The sequence below is a fragment of the Eptatretus burgeri genome, chromosome 7, assembly GCF_056783735.1.
Source record: "Eptatretus burgeri isolate ZD-2024b chromosome 7, Ebu_testis_v1, whole genome shotgun sequence".
NCBI classification, from domain to species: domain Eukaryota; kingdom Metazoa; phylum Chordata; class Myxini; order Myxiniformes; family Myxinidae; genus Eptatretus; species Eptatretus burgeri.
Window position 1 is genome coordinate 41,571,769 of NC_140967.1, and position 21,798 is coordinate 41,593,566.

General features: G+C 40.6%; 1 protein-coding gene across 2 annotated transcripts in view; it reads left to right on the plus strand.

Annotated features, from left to right (window-relative positions):
- Positions 1-758: 758 nt before the first annotated feature.
- Positions 759-21,798, plus strand: part of CMTR1 (cap methyltransferase 1) — an 88,439-nt gene continuing 67,399 nt past the window's right edge. The window contains exons 1-6 of one of the 2 annotated variants that reach the window (XM_085888139.1): positions 759-992; positions 4,641-4,792; positions 5,011-5,166; positions 5,455-5,547; positions 5,797-5,868; positions 7,877-7,971. In XM_085888139.1, coding sequence (XP_085744265.1) covers positions 869-992; positions 4,641-4,792; positions 5,011-5,166; positions 5,455-5,547; positions 5,797-5,868; positions 7,877-7,971 — 692 coding nt within the window. In that variant the 5' untranslated portion in view covers positions 759-868. The remainder of the gene's footprint in view (positions 993-4,640; positions 4,793-5,010; positions 5,167-5,454; positions 5,548-5,796; positions 5,869-7,876; positions 7,972-21,798) is intronic. The other variant, XM_085888140.1, reaches the window with a different exon arrangement.

Consider the following 21,798-nt stretch of genomic DNA (forward strand, 5'->3'; position numbering starts at 1 on the left):
TAATTTGGTTGAATTATTTCTTTATTTTGTAATCCATTCACTGTACTTATTTTATCGTTCTGACAAAAGAGCACTTCAATCACGGAAATGCAAGATTGTCATTCGTGGTGTATCGCGACAGTTTTACGAAGCGATGTGTCTTTATTTTATTTTTTATTGACAGTTTTATTCCTACTTCCACATGTAGTTCGTGTAACGTAATTTTCGAGAAGTTAATTTTTTTAATTATTATTTATTTATGTTTTTTATTATTATTATTATTTTTTTATCATTATTTTTTTTTTACTAAATAAGCCGTGTTAAATTACCAATTAAAGATACGCTATTAAAGTCTAAAATGCAAGATTGCCATTCCTGGTGTATAGCGACAGTTTTACGAAGCGATGCCGGATTCCTACTTCCACATATAGTTCGTGTTTCGTAATTTCCAAGAAGTGAAATTTTTTTATTTTTTTATTAATATTATTATTATTTTAAAATTATTATTATTATTATTATTTTATTATTATTATTTTTTTACTAAGTAACATGTGTTAAAACAACAATTAAAGAAACGCAATTAAAGTCTAAAATGCAAGATTGCCATTCGTGGCGTATAGCGACAGTTTTACGAAGCGATGCTGGATTCCTACTTCCACATCTAGTTCGTGTTTAGTAATTTCCGAGAAGTTAATTTTTTTTCATGTTTTTTTTTTTTTTTTTAAACTAAATAAGATGTGTTAAATCATCAATTAAAGAAACGCTATTAAAGTCTAAAATGCAAGACTGACAAAGGGAAAGCAAAGTGGAGCAGATGAAAACCGTCGCTTCCCCGAATTGCGTTGTGACATTTGAGGAAGCTCGTGTAGGGGACGGCTGGTGAAACAGTATGGCATGTCGTGAGGAAAGGGGTAGCGATGTTAAGCAGTGGTATTCGAAAAAACGTTTAGACGAAGACGATACTATTACTAAGAGCGCCAAGAAAGCCAGGCTCGACGGAAGAGGTGCGGCAGGTGCTCATTGGGAACTGTTTAATACAGAATATACATTGTTATGATTACTGTAATGCTTGGCCTGTGTTCTCGCATCGAAGTCGGGCCGCTTCGTTCAGTGGGTTGCCCCCCCCGCCCCCCCCCCCCAAAAACGACCACCTCCGATCAGCTCATGTATTGTGACCCCGAAGTTGTAAATCTGTTGAACCCAAAAGATGGACTTCTTGCTTTAAGCGATTTTACACGATCATAGGGATCGAAACCATTAAATAAATCCGAATATTTCCTTTCATTTGGTGCAATTCGATTACTGCATTAAGTCGGCTGCCCCTGTGATTGCACAATGGTGACGTCACTTCAGGACCGTCGTTCCTACCCAAGTTCCAGATATCTTCTTCCACGGTGTGAATCTTCTCTGATGGCCCTTTTATAGTACAAGGAAAACTACTAAACATCTGGTCAACAATTATACACGTGCAAAAAAAAAAAAAAAAATTCACAAGAACGATCACAATTGCCTTTTATTGAGGACAAATCGTAAAGAAAATTGTGACATTGGTTCATTTTTTACTAAAACTTTTGACACCCAGTAAGTTTTATCATTCTGCAAAGAGGTTTCCCAAATGTTTGTGAGATTTAATCGTTCACACCCATTACTGAGAACTTTCGTGTTAAAGTTGGGTAAAAATTTTTTTTTAATATTGTTTCCTTTTTACAAACCATTTTGCACCATGAAACAGAAATTGTACTGGAGTGGGATATGTTGGTCAAAAGGCCACCTTGGTTGGTGATGAGATGGGCCACGGGCTGAGAAGTCCGTCGTGGTTTGGCCGAGATGTTAATTTGTCCCAAGATGGTAATTTGTCCCAAGATGGTAATTTGTCCCAAGATGGTAATTTGTCCCAAGAGGGTAATTTAGGCCAATATGGTAATTTAGCCCAAGATGGTAATTTGTCCCAACATGGTAATTTGTCCCAAGATGGTAATTTGTCCCAAGATGGTAATTGGTCCCAAGATGGTAATTTAGCCCAAGATGGTAATTTGTCCCAAGATGGTAATTTGTCCCAAGAGGGTAATTTAGCCCAATATGGTAATTTAGCCCAAGATGGTAATTTGTCCCAACATGGTAATTTGTCCCAAGATGGTAATTTGTCCCAAGATGGTAATTTGTCCTAAGATGGTAATTGGTCCCAAGATGGTAATTTAGCCCAAGATGGTAATTTGTCCCAAGATGGTAATTTGTCCCAAGATGGTAATTTGTCCCAAGATGGTAATTGGTCCCAAGATGGTAATTTAGCCCAAGATGGTAATTTAGCCCAAGATGGTAATTTGTCCCAAGATGGTAACTTAGCCCAAGATGGTAATTTAGCCCAAGATGGTAATTTAGCCCAAGATGGTAATTTGTTCCAAGATGGTAATTTAGCCCAAGATGGTAATTTAGCCCAAGATGGTAATTTGTCCCAAGATGGTAATTTAGCCCAAGATGGTAATTTAGCCCAAGATGGTAATTTAGCCCAAGATGGTAATTTGTCCCAAGATGGTAATGTAGCCCAAGATGGTAATTTAGCCCAAGATGGTAATGTAGCCCAAGATGGTAATTTAGCCCAAGATGGTAATTTAGCCCAAGATGGTAATGTAGCCCAAGATGGTAATTTGTTCCAAGATGGTAATTTAGCCCAAGATGGTAATTGACAACTGTGCAAGTCGTTGACATCCAAGCATTGTTGATACTTGATGTACCTTGTTGGTTAGTATCTGAATGCCATGCTAGTTTTTTGACGCATGTTGATATTGCAAATGCTGTGATCTTTGCACTTAAATTTTTGGGGTTCAATTTACAAGAATGGAAATTGAACAAGTCGACACCTCGACCTATTTTTTTATTTTATTGTATAAATCCCAGGTTGGGGACCTTTCCTAGTCCGAGGGCCGTAACAGCTATTTCTAATCTGGGTGTGGCTTGGATACATGCTTCATGATTTGTTGGTATGCCCGGTGTTGGCTTAATGGTTAGGGTGGTGGGCTTGGAATCCCAGGGTTCTGAGTTCAAATCCTCTGCGGCCATTGAATTAATATCAGGTGGGGTTGACTCAGCCTGTCATCCTTCCGAGGTCGGCAAAATGATTACCAGCTTGCTGGGATGATTGAGCCATTCGAGTATCCTGCGTTGGAGTACCCGTCCAGGATTGCACCCGATAGCCCACGAGACTGCTTCGGCAGCACCGACGCTCTGTACAGAGTATTGTGCCGATGGATTGATGGATGAATTTGTTGGTAATTTAAACAGCACATACGCAGATAAGTAATGTAACTAATCATTCTGACTTCTGACTGAAAAGCACGACACTCCGAGTCAACTTTCCGCTTCTTAACAATCGCTATTATATCAACCATGGCCGTTGATGAAATAAAATATTCATTAATTTCACCACTTTTTGTCTCAAACTGTTCAGACTTCATTTTATGGCAATGGTAATACAAATATATTCTTATTCTTACTCGCTTTTATCTATAACTGCAAAGTTATACACTGGCAACAATATGTTCTGAGATACAGAGCATGTGTATGATTGTGAAGTTAATCCTTTCTGTCTTTCTGTTAACTTCCTGCCAAGAATGATTGTATCATTTGCAGCAGTGAACATGGTTTTCATATATATATATATATATATATATATATATATATATATATATATATATATATATATATATATATATATATATATATATATATATATATATATATATATATATATATATATATGTATGTACACCTTATGAGGATTAAAGAAGTTGCATAACATTTCTTGGGAAATTAACTTTGTGTGACTTTGAATATTCCTACGTAATTCGTTGTCTTCTTCTTTCCCTCCTTGAGCCATTAGGTACACAGGGTTGCCGAGGCAGTTTCATTGGCTAGGCCACTTTAGGCCATTGGGTTACATCCTGGACGGGTCGCCACTCCCCAACACAAGATACTCGACTGCAAGTGCAGGAATTTGTAATTTGTTCATGGTGCCAGCGATAGCTCACTTACTCTTTGCAAAGGACACTGTGGGGTCTTTAACTTACAGCAACTATTGCTAACAAGCGGGACGCCAAGTACAAGTCCATCCCAGGGTCAGAGCACATATTGACGAATCGCCCTGCATGTGAATCACCAGGGTGGCAGTTTATAGCTGGGTTGAGATCAAAATCCAAGCTAGACAGCTCTGAGGCGAGTGTACATACCTCCACGTTCTCCTGCCAGCACTTCTTACATAATCGCTACGTAAAATACGTCACAAAATATCACCACGTGGGGCGGATCAAAACATGTCGCGGGCCGTATCTGATATCTGGTCCGTGGGCTCGGGATTCCCCATGCCAAGTATAAATCAACTGAATGTACCTCTAATTTGTGTTTGTTTTTTGTTTATTTTTCGTATCATTCTACTTGCCTTAAAAAAAAAAAATGTTGTGGCTGTAGCATTACTGGCTCGCTGTGGTTTGGCTATCAACACTAACCTATTCCTCACCGACATACCCTCATGTTTTAAAACAACGTTTTATACGCACATTTAGCAATTGGGTGTCTCTCCAATGCTTCCCAAATATGTCTCAACTTCTCATGTATTGCATTATATCATGTCACGTAGCTTCTTTGGCACTATTTTTTCACATGCACAGAAAGATTGAGCAGTGATGGAGATGAGGACACTGAGCAAGAAGCAGGAGGCAGTCCATGCCCAGACGGAGAAGAACTTCAAGATGGTGTTTCCCAGGAAGATAGTCTGTCATCCCGCTTTTCCATGTACAACCCCGTCGCACAAAAGCTCATGGTGCGTATACTTTGTTATTCGTGAAGATTGTTTTCATGTGGTTTGCCTTGCTGCGTCTTTAAACAGGAAGCGTGGATTCACATTTACATCGAAACACATCGTCGCCTTGGATTTATGTAGTTTGCTGTGACCTGTGTAAATGTGATGTGCCATAAATCGGTTTGCTGTGGTGTGGAACAATGTGTTGTGTCTGCCATTCTTTCTGCGTCCTTGTGCAGGCTAAAATGGGATTTCGGGAAGGCGAGGGTCTGGGGAAGAACAAGCAGGGACGGCAAGAGATTGTGGAACCATCCGATCATCGTGGGCGCCGAGGTCTCGGCCTCAAGCTCAGAGCTTTCCAAGCGAAGATGGACATTGATTGGAAAACGGAGCAGGTTGTGAAGCTTCATTTACAAATATCCATTGGTTTCAGGATGTTTAAATTTTTTAAAAAATATAACATGTCAGAGGCCACAGATGCCATGGATATAGGCACATAGTGAGGATGTGCTTGGTACAGTGCTCGTAAAAGTTATAGCACGTCGTGTCGATACAAAAGTATTGATGAAACATGAAAAGGTATTGAGTTTAAGGGTGAACTCCTATGTTGGAGGACTTGAAGTGGTCATGGTCTTAACCAAGTGTTGACTGTGTGATTTTTTTTTTCTTTGTTTATTTTTTAGTCTGACCAGGATAATCCTGTGGAATGGTTCCCAAAATGTATGGATGACCTACCAACAGCAGAAGAGTTGAATGGTTGGGATGCCGAAGGAGAGGTGATGGTTTTGATATTAACACTTACTGTCAGTGTCTTGTGTGTAGTTGTCTTCCACAAGTTTGGTACAAGTACTGATTCCATTGCAATCCTTCACACCACATTCGCTTGATCACAGCCCTTCAAACGGTGTACTCTCTTTTCGTTCAATCTACTTCGTCATGTCTTCTCTTTCCTTACTTGCCTTTCTGTTTCCATGATACTGTTATATATCTTTTCACTCCTGTATGCTTTGTAATTGCATTTGCAGAGAAAAGAAAATATAGATGATGAGACAGAGTTCTGCGATGAAGAGTTTCTGATGAACGTGCTTCAATGTAAGGTGGGAAATGGACAGGGAAGAGGGGAAGGGTTTGTGGGAATGGGGGGGAGGGGGGAACTATCCCAGCTCTTATAGGTGGCTTACACCATGGTGACTAGTATTCCCAGCAAATCCTTTGACTGGCAAAGAGAGAAAGAGAAGAAAGATAGAAATAAAGGGAGAAACAAAAAGAAAAAGGAAGTAAATACAAGAGGAACAAGAAAGGGCACTTGGTCGAGCGCATACCTCCGCCCGGATCCGGATTCGGATCTTCACCAAAATTGAATCAATTCGTCCTTGTCCCTCTCCCAGCATGTCCATCAAGTTTCGTCCGAATCGGTGCACAACTTTTTTGAGATATCCTGTTCACAGACAAGGAAACAAAGAAACACAGCTAAAAAAACAGCCAGACAGAGGTGAAAACATATCCTCTGCCCACCTTTGGTGATTGAGGTAATAACATCAACATGCATTTGAAAACGTTGCTACTTCTGATATTCACCGACTTGTCTGTCAGTGAGTGCATGACGAACGCTTTGAAACCTGAACATTCCGACAGCATGCAGGGATTGCACTCACTCTCTTTGGCTACCAGCAAAATTTCTGGTCTATTTTATTTATATATTTTAACATTTGGTACGGCCCTTAGAGTTTTGACTGATTGCCCGAATTGAATGAAAGATTTGCGAATGGCACACAAGTTGCTTACATGATAACTTTTTTCTTTTTAACAGTAATCTTGGCTCATGGAGGAGCTTGTACACACTTCACATTCAGGACCATGATGTTACGCTGGAGCATCAGTGTATTTTTTTTTTTTTTAAACATATGAATTATAAAGACTTCTGTGCACCATGTGCAGATCAACACAGCATATGGTATTTGCACCTGAGATTACAACAGTTAATCATGTGTTCGGATGGGATCGCAAAGCAAGCTGATCACCAAATCGATATATAATGGAGGGAAAGTATGTTGTATGTTTCATCTACTCCTCTGATAGGATTTGACCCAGGAAGCTCAAAATTTCAGGGATTAATGAGGGCACCCTGAAGTTGTTCCTGTGCAAATTTCGTTTGATTCCATCGCGTTTTGAAGAAAAAAAAATTTCTGCCCATCTTGGCATTTTACGGTGTATTACGAGTGTACATGCAGATAAGCAGTCCGCATGTTTTTGCTTCATATACGTCACCAGGTTTATTTTTGTTTTGCGGATCGATCGAGTCAGTGGTCTGTTGCCTATACACCGCCCAAATAAAGAGATGTGTTTGAAAAACATGTTACACGCCTTGAATGAGATCGGCCGCATGGTGGGTACTCTGCTCTGGTATTAATAATCATAATGATAATAACATGACTTCCTTGTGCTTCTAGTGGTTAATAATGATTACGTATTTATTTTAACAATTTTAGCAATCGAGCATTAAGTGTGGCTCTTTTAATTATTTTTTTCCTGTGGCATACATTGCTTAATCAACAAAGTAAGCCAGCAGCTAAACCCAAGTCGATGTAATCCGATGTCATAATAGTGAGAGCGTCCGCTCTGATTTCTGTGAGGTCAGCTGATTTAACCCCGGCCGAGTCGTATCAAAGACTTTTAAAATGGTCCATGCTGCTTCCTTGCTTGACACCCAGCATTTAAAGGACAGTGCACAGATAAACCCTCTGGGTTGGCATCCGTATGAAGGAGGAAATTCCCCCTTAATCGCCCCGCTGAATGTTGGGAGAACAGCGATGTCATAAAATGCAGTGACTGGTACCCAGAATGCGCTGGGAATTGATGTCACTTCCCCCAAACTCAGTGGTTGTTTGTCTGAATTCACATCCGGTGTTGTCGCATTTACTAGTCGACATGTGTGTGCATGATTTGTGTTGCAGCTCCTCCATGAGCCTAAGACCATGTCGAAAAAATATCTTAAAACTGGTTCAATCGAATGTACTCAATATTTTAAAATTATTGTTTGTCTAACTGACCACTTCCAAATATCTTTAATGGTTCCTGTTAGCTTTTCAGTCTGTTTGCCTTTAGAGTGTATTTGATGAGCTGGATGCCGAAGAGATGAGGAAGGCACGCACAAGAGCTAATGCATTCGAGACCATTCGTGGAGCCATTTTCCTCAACAGGTAAGCTTTGACTCCACGTCTTTGCACTCACAGAAGTCTTTCTTATAGTCCAGTAGATCAAGTCAATATTTGGGGAGAACCGTTCAAAATGTGGAAAAAGTGCCACATTTTGCACACTTCTAGTTTTTTTTTTTTTACCCCCTCTTTCATTTAAGATGAGGACACGTTATCTGAGCATGTCTTGGCCGTCAACAATGACATTTTCAAAATGGCCGCCATGAAACCTCATTTTCTACGCATCTTTGCTTCCATATTAGCTACAATGAAAATTCTGGTACCAATTCATATGTTTTTGAGGTCAAGAAATTAAATGAAATAAGTCTCAAACGTTCCCCCTCTTGTTTCTTTGTTAGCGTGCCATTTACCTTGAATGGCCACATTATATCTGTAAATCATGCACACATATGAAGTGGAATTTCAGTCTAACCCTGTATAAAGATAGCAGTCGGGTTTATGTAGTAGATGACTGTGCAAAGAAGATCTTGGGAATTATTTAAGCATGTTATAACAAAAGCGTCAACATGAGATGCAATTGCATTGACTCAGTTTAGTAACGTAACACTTTCATGAAAGTTACTAACACAGTATTCCTTTCACGCAGGAGAATATTGAAATGTATGCACAAGATTATTTAGCTCGATGATGATGCCTCCTGCTTTGATTAGACATAAAATAAGTACTTGGGAGAGACTCTATTGCAACTTTTCCCTCTTACACGAGCTTCGAGATGGTATCGAGAAAAAAAAAACTGTCAAGACCATCGAGAGCATTGGTCAAACTTCATTTGACCAATATGTCGAAGAAAGACTCGTGAAGTGCTCGGCTCAAACAACAAATATCATCCCAAAGAACAAACTTCCACTTTTCACAAAAGCCCCCCAAACGAAGGCCAGAACTGTCCACCAAATAAACACTCTCAGAAGCAACTGTGAGCTTTTTTCAAGAATGTATATATCTTGAGAGTCAAGAAACGCTGATATGGACAAATTTTTCAGTCATGAATATCAGGCAATTCCACCAGCTTTTTCTGATATGGGGCAGTGAAGAGCATGTACGAAGTCAGACCTTGTTGGTTGTTTTGAATCCTTTAAGTGCAAAAGTCCTTGGTGGCTCTGTTTTTGTAAATATGTTTCAACCACAAGATTGAAAACCTTTGTTAACTGTGCAGAAAAAAATGTTCTTGCCACATATACTCAATCACTTTACTTAGACTCAGCTGACCGTGTAGACATTGTGTGGGATTAATATGATGAAAACAGCCTGAAAAACTCTGCAAGACAAAACACAGATAATTGGAAATCGCTTCAAGGTTCTACACCAATTCCAAACAACTCGCACAGTTTTTTTTCTGGGCCGGAGAAAATAAAACAGAGCTAGCTGTTCCTGTACCTAGAAGTGTGTATTTCTACCCGAGCTATCCCAGGGAAGGAATTATACAAACCACAAGACAATGAAGTTTTGTCATCATATCAAAGTGACATACAGCATGATCTATCACCATGCAACCATGAAGAGGCAGACTCTAGGATACTATTGCACACTTTACATTATGCACAAGGCCACAGCAAAGTTTTAATGAGAACAGTTGATACTGATGTAGTTGTATTGGCCATTGCCACGTTCCATTGTCTTCACCTTGATGAATTATGGATCGCTTTTGGAGTGAAGAAGCACTTCAGATACAAACCAATTCAAACAATTGCAGCCACCCTTGGAGAACAGAAAGCCAAAGGCCAAAGGTCGACCTTTTTTCCATGCATTTACCGGTTGTGACACTGTCCTCATTCAGCAGCATTGGGAAGAAAACAGCATGGGATACATGGAAAGCCTTATCAGAAATCACGGAAGCTTTTGTTCATCTCAACCACACCATCATCAGTGTCTGATGACGCATTGAGTCAGTCGCCTTGAGAGATTTGTTGGTCTTCTCTATGGTGGAACAAGTGAAAGCAAGTATTTAAACCAAGCGAGGGAGCCGCTGTTTGCAAAAGGGAGTCAACTGGAAAAGCATCCCTCCGACACAGGCAGCCTTGAAAGAGCACATAAAGAGAGCTGCCTATCAAGTAGGCCACTGCTGGGGCCAAACATTGGTATCCCAATTATACGGAAGACGAAATACTGCATTGGAGTCATTGGAATTAACGGAAATAAACAAAGAGCAAAGATTGTGTCATCAGGAGGAACCAGGATAGGATTCAGGTAACATCCGCTACTCCACTACCCTCAAATCCATCCAGGCGCAGCCAAATGAGCATTACAGAAAGATTTGTACATTAATTCACTTCTATATAGGTCGGTAAAGAAAGACAAATGAAAGAAAAGAAAAAGCAAGAATTAGAATGAATAAAGAGAAATGTGACGTTTTTGTAGTTTTTGAGTTTTTGTAGTTTTTGTATGTATATTGTATATAGATGGGTTTTTTTTTCCTCGGGAAGGGGGCATGGGCTTCGTTAAAAAACACACACATCAAACACACAACACCCCTTGATGAGACCCCCACCAACAGCACTCCGTACACATGCACACAATCACCCATCGATGTTCAAACTACCTGAAAGTCCTGCCAACATCCCCATACCCCTTTATCTCCATAACTTCCAGGTATCTGTCTAATTCCAATTTAAACTTGTACTGTTTCTGCTGCCGCTTCCTTTACAGGGAGACCATTCCATGCATTAACTACTCTCTGAGTGAAAGTCCCCTGCCTTACTACCATCTTAACTCTCCTCTTCTTTACTCTCAGGATATGGTCCTTGGTTCGATCACTGTCTACTCTGTTGAATAATTCATCTGCACTTATTTTATCTATTCATTTCATTATCTTAAACATCTCGATCATATCTCCTCGTAACCACCTCCTTTCTAGTGTATAAAGCCCTGTCTCCTTCAACCGCTCCTCATAGCTGAGTCTAGCTCGGCCCAGAATCAATCTAATAGCCCTACACTGAACCCTCTCTATGGCATCTATGTCCTTCTGGAACTGTGGTGACCAAAACTGTACACAATATTTGAGATGTGGCCCTCACTAAATTCCTGTACAATGTTCACACCACCTCTTTTGATTTATAAATGATCCCCCTCCGAATACAGCCTAGAACCCGATTTGCTTTACCTATCACTGCCTGGCACTGTGTTGCTTGCTTACCTCCCGTATCTATTACCACCCACAGATCCTTTTCCTGTGTGACATGCTCCAAAATTACCCCTTGCATCCTGTAATCTCTATTTTCATTATTCTTTTCCATCCCCAACACCTTACACTTGCTCAGGTTAAATTCCATCTGCCAATCTTTTGCCCAATCTATGCAAGTATCAATACTTTCCTGTATCTGATCACCACCCCCTCTGATATCCACTTTACCTCCAAGCTTTGTGCCATCCAGAAATTTGGAAAGCCTACTATTCACCCCATTATCCAAATCGTTGATGTAAATAATGAATAGTAATGGTCTGAGTACTGATCGCTGAGGTACCCCACTACCTACATCCTCCCAGCAAGACATCCTCCCATTCTCAGCTACTCTTTGCTTCCTCTCACTAAGCCAGCATCACTAAGCCTTTCCCTTATACACCCAATCAGACACTGCTTCATGGAACTCTAAAAGATTTGTTAAACAGGAACTACCTTTGGTAAATTCATGTTGACTACCTTTAATTCGTTTTCATTTATTTAAATGGTTCCTCATCTGGTCCTTAATTAATGTCTCCAAAACCTTCCCCACAACTGAAGTCAAACTAACAGGTCGATAGTTTCCCAATTCGTCTCTGGATCCTTTCTTAAATGATGGTGTTACATTTGCTACTCTCCAATCCTCTGGTACCTCTCCTGCCTCCAGTGAGGTATTGAAAATATCCGTCAATGTCTCGCTTACCTGCTCAGCCATTTCTCTCAATACTCTCAGGTGCATATTATCTGGCTCCAGCACCTTATCTTCTCTTAGATTACCAAGCTGTTCCTTTACTTCCTCCACTCCAACCTGGATCTTCTGTAAATGCCCTTTCTCACCTCCTTGATAAATACTCTCAGCTATTGGCAATTCTCCTGACTGTTCTTGTGTCAAAGTTGAAGCAAAATACCTGTTTAATAAGCAGGGCATTTCACTTTCCTCACTAACCACTCTCCCGGTGCTGTTCCTCAACGGGCCCACACTGGTCCGAACCTGTTCTTTTCCCGTGATATACTTCAAGAAAGCCTGGCTATTATGTGTAATATTCTTAGCCATGTCCTCATACTCTCTTTTGGCTTGCCGAGTTATTTTCTTCACTTACTTCTGTTTAGGCCTTAGTTATTTTATAACTTGGTTTACACAGTTCTTCAGCTAAAATGTTGGGTCGGTAGGTTGAAATATAAATATAAATATAATTTCAATTTTTAGAAATTATATATTTTTATGATTTTTTTTCGGATGTTCCATGGAAAAGACAAGGGTAGGTGGGCGGGGTGGTGGGGGGGGGATATAAATCCCGGACCAGGAGGATCTAAGAAAACATTGAAGATGGAAAACCATTCAAATGCAGGATGCCATTGTTCACTGTATCATTTGATGTGAAAAACAATAAAGAAGGATTAAAACTTGTTTTTACAATATAGTCTGGCATGTTTTTCTTATCATCAAAGACCTGTTGGATCATCAAACAAATGGAAACAATGCTGAGAAAATTACTGTCCAAGTTGTAGATGTGTGCGTGCACACCAATGCATAGTGCTGGATATGATTAAAAAAAGGTGTCTACTCAGAGTCAACACCCTCAAAACAGTCAATCAGAGCCATAACCAGCTTAGTTTTCAGTGGGCATCTGATCGTACCGTCTCCCCCATCCCCATGAGCACATCAAAGGCTGATTTCTGGTCCGTTGAAGGCTGAATATCAGCATCTCGCAGGGAAACTTTGACGTACTTGGCACCGAAATCTTTCAATACGAACAGCGGTGGACAACTTTGGATGGCAACAAAATCGGCACGATCGAGAGTAGCGTGCGAATCATCCCTGCTGCTGCACTGAATTGATGCAATAGTTCGGCCAGAATATTCGTCGTCAAGATGCTGCGTGATTAAATCACCAATACAGTCACTCAAATTAAAACTGCTGACATACTTCTTAACAACTCATGGCTCGCAGACTTCCTCTCCTGTCGCAGTCACCGTGTGGCCCTAAATGGAGTTCTTTCATCCCCTCTTCCTGTCCACGCTGGAGTTCCTCAAGGTAGCGTTCTGGGCCCTGTTCTTTTTCTGGTTTTCATCAATGATCTCTCCGAATCTCTGGAAAATGCTCTATATCTGTTTGCTGATGACTCCACCCTCTGCCGTACCATCGGTTATCCCTTAGACCGGCAAGCAACTCACTGCAGATCTGAATAAAATCACAAACTGGTCCAACACGTGGAACATGTCTTTCAATCCGGACAAATCTCACTCTCACTATGTCTCTTCGAAAGGACCGTTTAGAAAATCCCCCATCCACTTTCTCAACAATCCTCTGGAAGAAGTCCTTTCTTTCAAGCTTCTGGGTCTCACTATCTGCCATGACCTTTCTTGGGAAAGCCATATTTCAAACCTCGCCTCCAAAGCCAGTCGCCGACTGGGAATCCTCCATCGTGCAAAGTCCTTCCTCGGCCCACCTGAGCTCCTGACCACTTACAAAGCTTTTGTCTGCAGCCTGATGGAGTACTGCTCTCCACTCTGGGCTGGTGCTCCTGCCTCCCACCTTTCTCGACTTCACGCTGTAGAAACCAAGCCATTTTGGATCATTGGCATCTCCCGCAATGAGGCTGAGTCTTTGGGCCTCTCACTCATTCACCGCAGGTTAGTCGGTGGTCTTTCTGTCTTCTACCGTCTCCTCTCCAGCCTCGCCCCACCCCCCCCCCCCCCGCTCTCTCTGCGATTTGTCCCTACCACATTTCAGCAGGGCGCTCAAGGTCCGCCAACAACCCCCTTCTGGTAAAACTACCAAATCACGAATCACTGCTCACCTTCACTCTTTCATTCCTCTTTTTCCCCGCCTTTGGAATAAACTCCCTCACTCTATTCATTCCCACTCTTCCCTCCAGGCCTTCAAAACAGCTGTTTACCACCACCTCTTATCATCCCCCATCCAAATCCTCGATCTTTTCTACCCCCGATAATACACCCAAGCCCACCTCCTTCAAATTCCCTGCTTTCCTTCCTGAAAGTCCCTATAATGTCCATCTTCTATTCCCCATGTTCCCCGTCCCATCCCTCTCTCTTCCACAGATGTCCTAATGTCTCTGTTCCCCACTGTTTTGTCCTTCCCACTCCCTCCCCTCTTGTCTCATGCCCCCCTTGATGTGCGTTGTGTGTTAGCTCTACACGAGCCTCGACAAGGTATAAAAAAAAACAAAAAACAAAAAACAATCACTTTCGCCCCAGAAACAACAGTCAATCTGAACCACGCAGGCCACTGCTCAGACGCCATGACCGAAGACAACTGCGCAGCTCGGTTAAAGGTGACTCGGCATTTTTGTGCGCGCACGAAATTTTATTTTGAAAATAAATGCCGACGTTTACATTTCAGGTTTTGAAACTTTTGCACCTTCGGCAGAAAATGTATAAATATAAATGGCTAAAAATGTGTTTTATACTTATATTTCATTTCGGCAAATATACTATCGGCGGATCCGTAAACCAAGTTATAAAATAACTCAGGCCTTACTCCAATGGTGTTATAAATCTAACTCCAGTCCTGTTATTTTGAACCTAATAAATGCCTTCTGCTTCTCCTTAATAGCATTCCTTATCTCACGACTCAACCACCCTGGTCTCTTTCTGCTTCTAGTTTTACACCTCATTGGAATGTTCTTCCTCTGCACTCTACGCATTTGTTCCTTCAAGGCTTCCCATTTTACTGATGCTGATTGTCCTATTGTTAGCTTCTCCCAATCAACATCACCCAACACTCTCCTCATACCCTCAATGTTTGCCTTCCTGAAATGTAATAGCCTCACTCTACTATCCTGAACTCTAACCCTTAACAGAGTCTTTGCACACACAATGTTGTAGACACGTGCTCCTCAATACTCCCCGACCTCCACCTCCTCCATGAAATTGGGATCGTGACTTCAAAGGAGGTCTAACACTGCACTCCCCCTAATGGGCTTATTTACAAACTGGGTTAAAAAGCAATCCTGGACTAAAACTAGGAAATCCTCATCTGCTCTTCCCTTTACATGTTCCTCAACCCAATCTATCCCTGGCAAGTTAAAATCCCCCATAATCAATAGTCTTCCCTTACCACATGCTCTTTTGAATACTTCATGTACTCCTCCTTACATACACCAGCTAGCCACTTGCAAATGAGCATCCCAGTCTCAACCAGCCTGACCAGATCCAATCAAATTTGGAAGGAAAACAGAAAATGGCCACCGAATTGCAAACCGAATGACTGAGCTCCCAAAACCCAATTTAATCAACACTTCCTGCAAATGCCAAAAAAGGTAGATGCAAAAGACGTTGCCCTTGTGGAGTGGTTTGATCCACAAAGTTGGATGTCGAATACTCAATTCCATGAAACGAGAAATGGCTTTTGGTTTGATTAAAAATAAATAAATGAGATAGTCTAGACTTCCTTGCTATCCAGTGGCTTGAATTACAAATTCAGATCATGCATGCATGAATTGCCACCTTCTGAAGACCATGTAGAAATGCATCTTCAGGGTTAACATAACGACAATATTACTTTTGATGAATATCTTGCTGTCGAAAACTTTGTTCATATATTTACTTTCCTCAGTAATATTTCAGTTATCTTATTAAAGAGGTACCGAGATATTTGCTTCCCCTGAACATCAATTAACTTTTTAGCTCTGTCTGGTGTTGTCATCTATGATGTAATCAAAATAATTGTATTATCAAATTATCGCTCAGTGTTAATATCTGATTTGAAATTGTTATTGATTACATTATGAAGCTGGATAAAGTTATAATTGATACTGTTAAACCATAAAATGAGAAGAAATCAAGGACATCTGTATTTCGAGGAATTTCCCAAATTTTCCTTTTCAGTTGAAAGGGGTTTACATAACAACTATGTACCTTTAGTAAACTTTCTTGATATCAAAATCTTTGTCTATATGTCTTTTCATATAAGTCATATATTTCGCATCCATTTTTTGCATCAGAATTTCCAACAGCTGGCTCCTGTCAAGTGGACTCGGCGGAGCCAACTCGCCATGATGGTGTGCAGAACCGGCAGGGATCGGGGGGGAAATTTGACGGAGGAGGGGGTTATACGCCGCCCCTCCTGCGCCCATTACAACCTCTGGGTTTGGCTGTGGGGAAATGTCTTCTTGCATGGGGGTGTCGTCCTGCACCATGGATTCCCTTAAACTTAGGTCTGAACCCACCTGCTCCAGCCTGTCTTGGCCCACCATGGTGCATCTGAGAACAATTTAAGCACTCTAATTTGGAGGGAACCGGGGTGGAGGGGGGGAGGGGGTTGCTCCACACACCCTGATCCGAATCCCGTAAATTTCTCTGGAAGCGGAGGGGTTCGAACCCACTCCTGACACCAATTTGTTGTGGTGCCGGGTTTGGTAGTGAGGACGACTGCTCGACGGAGTAATCGGGCCGTCTCCCGCCGAACACCCGGGATTAAAAGGTCGTCACCCCGGATAACTCTGGAGTTGACGGGTCACTTAAAGAACCGTGGTCGCCAATATTTTGACGGCGTGAGGTAGGGTCCACTTGTCTAATTCAAATTTACCTAAGTACTCACGCCGTCTAGCAACCAGGGAAGCCACACCCTCGACCGACTTTGTTCGAACCGAGTCGCTATCACCGACTCGGATCTGACGTAACCGAGCGGAAGTTACCAAAGACGCGCCGGACCCAATGACAACTTATGGCACAGACGGCCTCACTATTTCTCAAGCCCACACCGCGCTGGGTCAATAGGAGAAATGACAGGCAACGAACTAGAACATTTAACAGGAGGGTTTATTTATAAGGGAGGGAGACACAGAGCAGACTTCACCACAAATATAATATGCAATGTACAGTGAGCGAAAAGCACTTAACAATTCTACTTAACAGACTGGCGCCACACACACACACACACACACACACATACACACACACACACACATACACACACACACACACACACACACACACACACACACACACACACACACACACACACACACACACACACACACACTAAATGGACCCCCTGGGCGACGCGGACACGATTCGAGTGACGCGGCCGTCCGCACGCCGGCGGGCGCAAATTCGCAACAATATATATATATATATATATATATATATATATATATATATATATATATATATATATATATATATATATATATATATATATATATATATATATATATATCTACCAATTCACAGAACCAATGATGTCATCAGTTTTTTTTTTGTGGACCAATTCATCCCTGGATGACCCCAAAAATTTTCAAACTCATCGGATGTAGCATTCTTCATGTTCAATCATGACGTCATAATGAAGGCACCTATGACATCATTTTAAAAAAATCATAAGGAGCAGTTTCCATTTGCGAAGGTTTAATTTTTTCCTTGGTGCGGTTTCAGAGATACAGAGCTCCAAATTTTTTCCATTTTTCCAACCTGGCTGCCACACCATGTGACGTGACATCATAATTATCATTGTCATCATAATTGTCATGAATTATCATCATAATTATCATTTCCTATGGTATCCAAGGCCATCTCCACTCATGGCTCGCAGACTTCCTCTCCTGTCACAGTCAACGTATGGCCCGAAAGCCACTGTCACACCTTGACGTTTTAGCCAGCGTATGGCAACGTATCAAAATGTATATAAAACGCTGGCGTACGCTGAACTATTGATGTTTTTTTCAGTTTTGGCATACTCATAACGAGTTGGACTTATGCATAACGTATTAGTAATGTACACAGAACGTTTCGATAAAGGCCCGGTCACACCTTGACGTTTTAGCCAGCGATGGCAACGTATTAAAATGTATGTAAAACGCTGGCTGACGTTGAACTTTTGATGATTTTTTTTAAAGATTCGGACGTATTCATAACGAGTTGGTCGTATGCATAACATATTAGTAATGGACACAGAACGTTTCGTTGTATTATAGATAACTTATACCAACGAATGCTGAACCTGTTGTCGGCCTACACAACCGATGCCCAACGATAGTCTAACTTCGGCATAGCGCGTTGCACGCATCGCCGACGATGTCGTGACGTAGCCTATTAAAAGGCTGACGCACAACGATTCGAATCATAACTGCCGTAGAAATGGAAGTGTCAACATCGCGGTCACACCTTGGCGATCTTGCCAGCGTATGCCGACCTAAGAAAAATGTGTCTAAAACGTTGGGGCACGTCAAATACGGTATGAGTAAGTTTGGTATACGTGAGTAGAACGCTAAAGTACGCTATCATACGTCGTAGTAAGTAGAGTACGTCAAGAAATTTTAAACATGTTCAAAATTTTACGACGTACTCGGCGTATGACACACGTTCCGCATGCGATGGGGATAAGTTTTACACACGATATGTGGACGCTTACACACGTCCACAAAGGCTACTTATAAGCTACTCATAAGTCGAAACACGTCGCGGTAATGTCTTTTTTACGCAAAACTTATTTCTAACTTATGTTTGACGTGCTTTGAACCAATTCTTTACGTAGTCCTAACACACATCGACGTATGTAGACGTATTCCAATGACGTCTTCCGGTCGACAAAAAAAAAAATGAATGTGTTTCTAGCTTACAACTGCCATATAAAGACGTGTTCCCAGCGGTTTTGGGAATTGGTATATAAAAATGGTGTTCATAAAAGGGGAACCCAACAGTGTTTTCGAGTCCTTTTTGAGTCGATGTCCATGTCAGCAGTAACAGTATCAGTATCAGTATCAGTATCAGTATTAGTATTAGTATTAGTATTAGTATTAGTATTAGTAGTAGTTTGTTCATGTTGGCAGTAGTAGGTGAGTGTGAGGGGGAGGGTGTGGGTTATGATGGATCGTCCTTGCGTCCTTGCGTCCGCGTGTCCACGGGTAGGTTCATAGGCTGCCACTCAACGATTTAAATGGCTGCATCTCCACTATTGAAAGTAGACGCTTGCGCTCAACAATTGGATTTTTTTTACACTCAACGACTTTTAAACGGTAACACTCACCTATTTTCATTGTTTACAATGAACGATTTAAATTGCTGTCACTCGCCTTTGTTTTTTGACGCTGGCGCTCGGAAATTTTAATCGTTTCTATTGAACGTGTTAAATCGCTCAAACTCGACTATTGAAAGTAGACGTTTGCGCTCAACAATTGGATTTTTTTTTTACACTCAACGACTTTTAAACGGTACCACTCTGCTATTTTCATTGTTTACAATGAACGATTTAAATTGCTGTCGCTCGCCTTTGTTTTTTGACGCTGAGGTTTTGAAATTTGAAGTGTTTCTTCTGAACGTGTTAAAACGCTCAAACTCGACTATTTAAATAGACGCTGCCGATGGACAATTGGAATCATAGCCAAGCTCGACATCGAAGTGTGAACATCCTCGTCATGCCGAAGAAAAGTTTGAAGAATGCTGCAAATAAGTGTCCTGGCCGTGGCCGTGGACGCTGACGCAAGGACGATCCATTATACCGACGTCTTTCAGCCTATGAGTAACTTAAAAGTAACGTCTGTCGATGTGTGGCAACGATCGCGTAACGTGCCAACAACACGTTAATCATAGGTTAGAAATAAGTTTCAGGTACGCTAAACATTACCTCGGCGTGTCTCAACTTATGATTAACTTTCAAGTAGAAGTAGCATGTGTTGACGTCTGTCAACGATCGCAGACCGTGCATACAACTTGTGGCCAGCGTAGCGGAACGTGTGAGTCATACGCCGGCATACGTCGTGAAATTTCAAGCATGCAAAAATTTGAGGACAACCGAAAAGTACAACGTTTAAAGCCAACGTACAACGACGTATGGCAGTGTTTTTCAGCGTGCTCTCAATGTTATCAAAACTTACCCATAACGTATTCAACGTGTGCCAGCGTTTTAGAAAAAAAATTCAAAAATCGGCATACGTTGGTTAAAACGTCAAGGTGTGACCGGGCCTTAACATATAGATAACTTATACCAACGAATGCTTAGCGTGTTGTTGGCGTTCACAACCTATGCCCAACGATACTCTCACGTGAAATTTCAAGCATGCTGAAAATTTTTGACGTATGCCAGCGTATGACGCACACGTTCCGCATATGCTGGCTATAAGTTGTAGGCACGTTATGCGATCGTTGACACACGTCGACACACGTTACTTGTAAGTTACTCATAAGTCGAAACACGTCGAGGTAATGTTTTGCGTCAGTGTTCCAGACTCCATGTTTTTTTTTTTCTTCGGCATGACGGTGATGTTGACACTTCGATTTCTAGTGCGGTTATGATTTAAATCGTTGAGCGGCAGCCTATTAATTATAAGTAGGGTAAGAATACTGATTCTGGCTCACTTTTCCCCATGTAAATGAATGGGGGATTTTCAGCGATTTATATTTTTTTTCCCTAAAAATAAATCCCCTTTTTATCCCAAGGTATATTTATTTGTCTCCCCTTTTAACTTGGAGGTTGAACCTCATTGAATTGAACACCTGGGGGTTGAACAGCTCACTCATTGAACCTATAAAGATTTGTTCATTCTCAAATTCCTTCAATAGTTTAATTTTCTTTGCACAATAATCCCCATCTAAAATATTGACAAACAAAACATTTGAATCTTTATATTGAAGATACCCCATTTGTGCCATTACGAAATGATAAACTTCTCTTAATGCTCTCATCTGACCACCTCCTGAGCCACATATCATTTTGAGATTATAGTAAATTGTTTTTTCATTGTTCAATTGATAACCATCAAAGTTTTCAGTCCATTCAAGGATATTCATTTTTTTTCTTTACATCCTCTAACTTACTAGTTTTTAAATTAATTCGCTTATTTGTTTTATTTACCTTTGTTTTAGTTATTTTTTCAATAAGACTTATTTGATATTTTTCACATTCATTATGTTTTCCATTTATATACCAAGACTGAGATTTTCTCCACTCTTTAGTTTGATTAATACTTGGTTTAACCATTTATATATTGTGAAAAACCACAAGTGTTGCCCTTAAAAACCCTAACCCATCTTCCCATCGTTAAAACATAATCTATTTTATACACTCTATCATACAATATCCATATGGAACACAATCTATTCCATTATCTAAAATAAATCTCTTATCATCAAAGGCTCCTAATGCCTTTTATTTACTTCTTCACTATATATGTTATGTTTATAACTTCTTATTGTATTCATTTTCCTATATTCTTCTTTCTTATTCATCAAACAATTATAATAATTTCTAAAAGTTATTGATTTCTTTATTACATATTTCTTTATTCCCTTTAACCTCTTATCAATCTGTTCACCATACTTATAAGCATATGCCTTTGCTCTCAATCCAATAAACTCACTCATTACTTTTCCACCCAACTCATCCTTAAACTTACCAATAACCTTTTCATTCTTTTTGGAAAATAACTCACTCTTCTTGCTGAAATTACTTGTATCATATACTCCAATATTTTTTTCTTCATATCTTCATAAACATCATCAGTTTTTATATCTAGGATAAAACTATCAGTGTCCATATACAACAATGAAACATTTTCGCCATACTCTTTCTTTAAGTCATTATACAAATAATCATACATCAATATCTTTGATAAATCAAGAACTGCTGTTCCAATATAAATTGGTTTATCCATTACAATACTTTCCTTTTTCATATGAATTGCAGAAAAGTTCTCTCT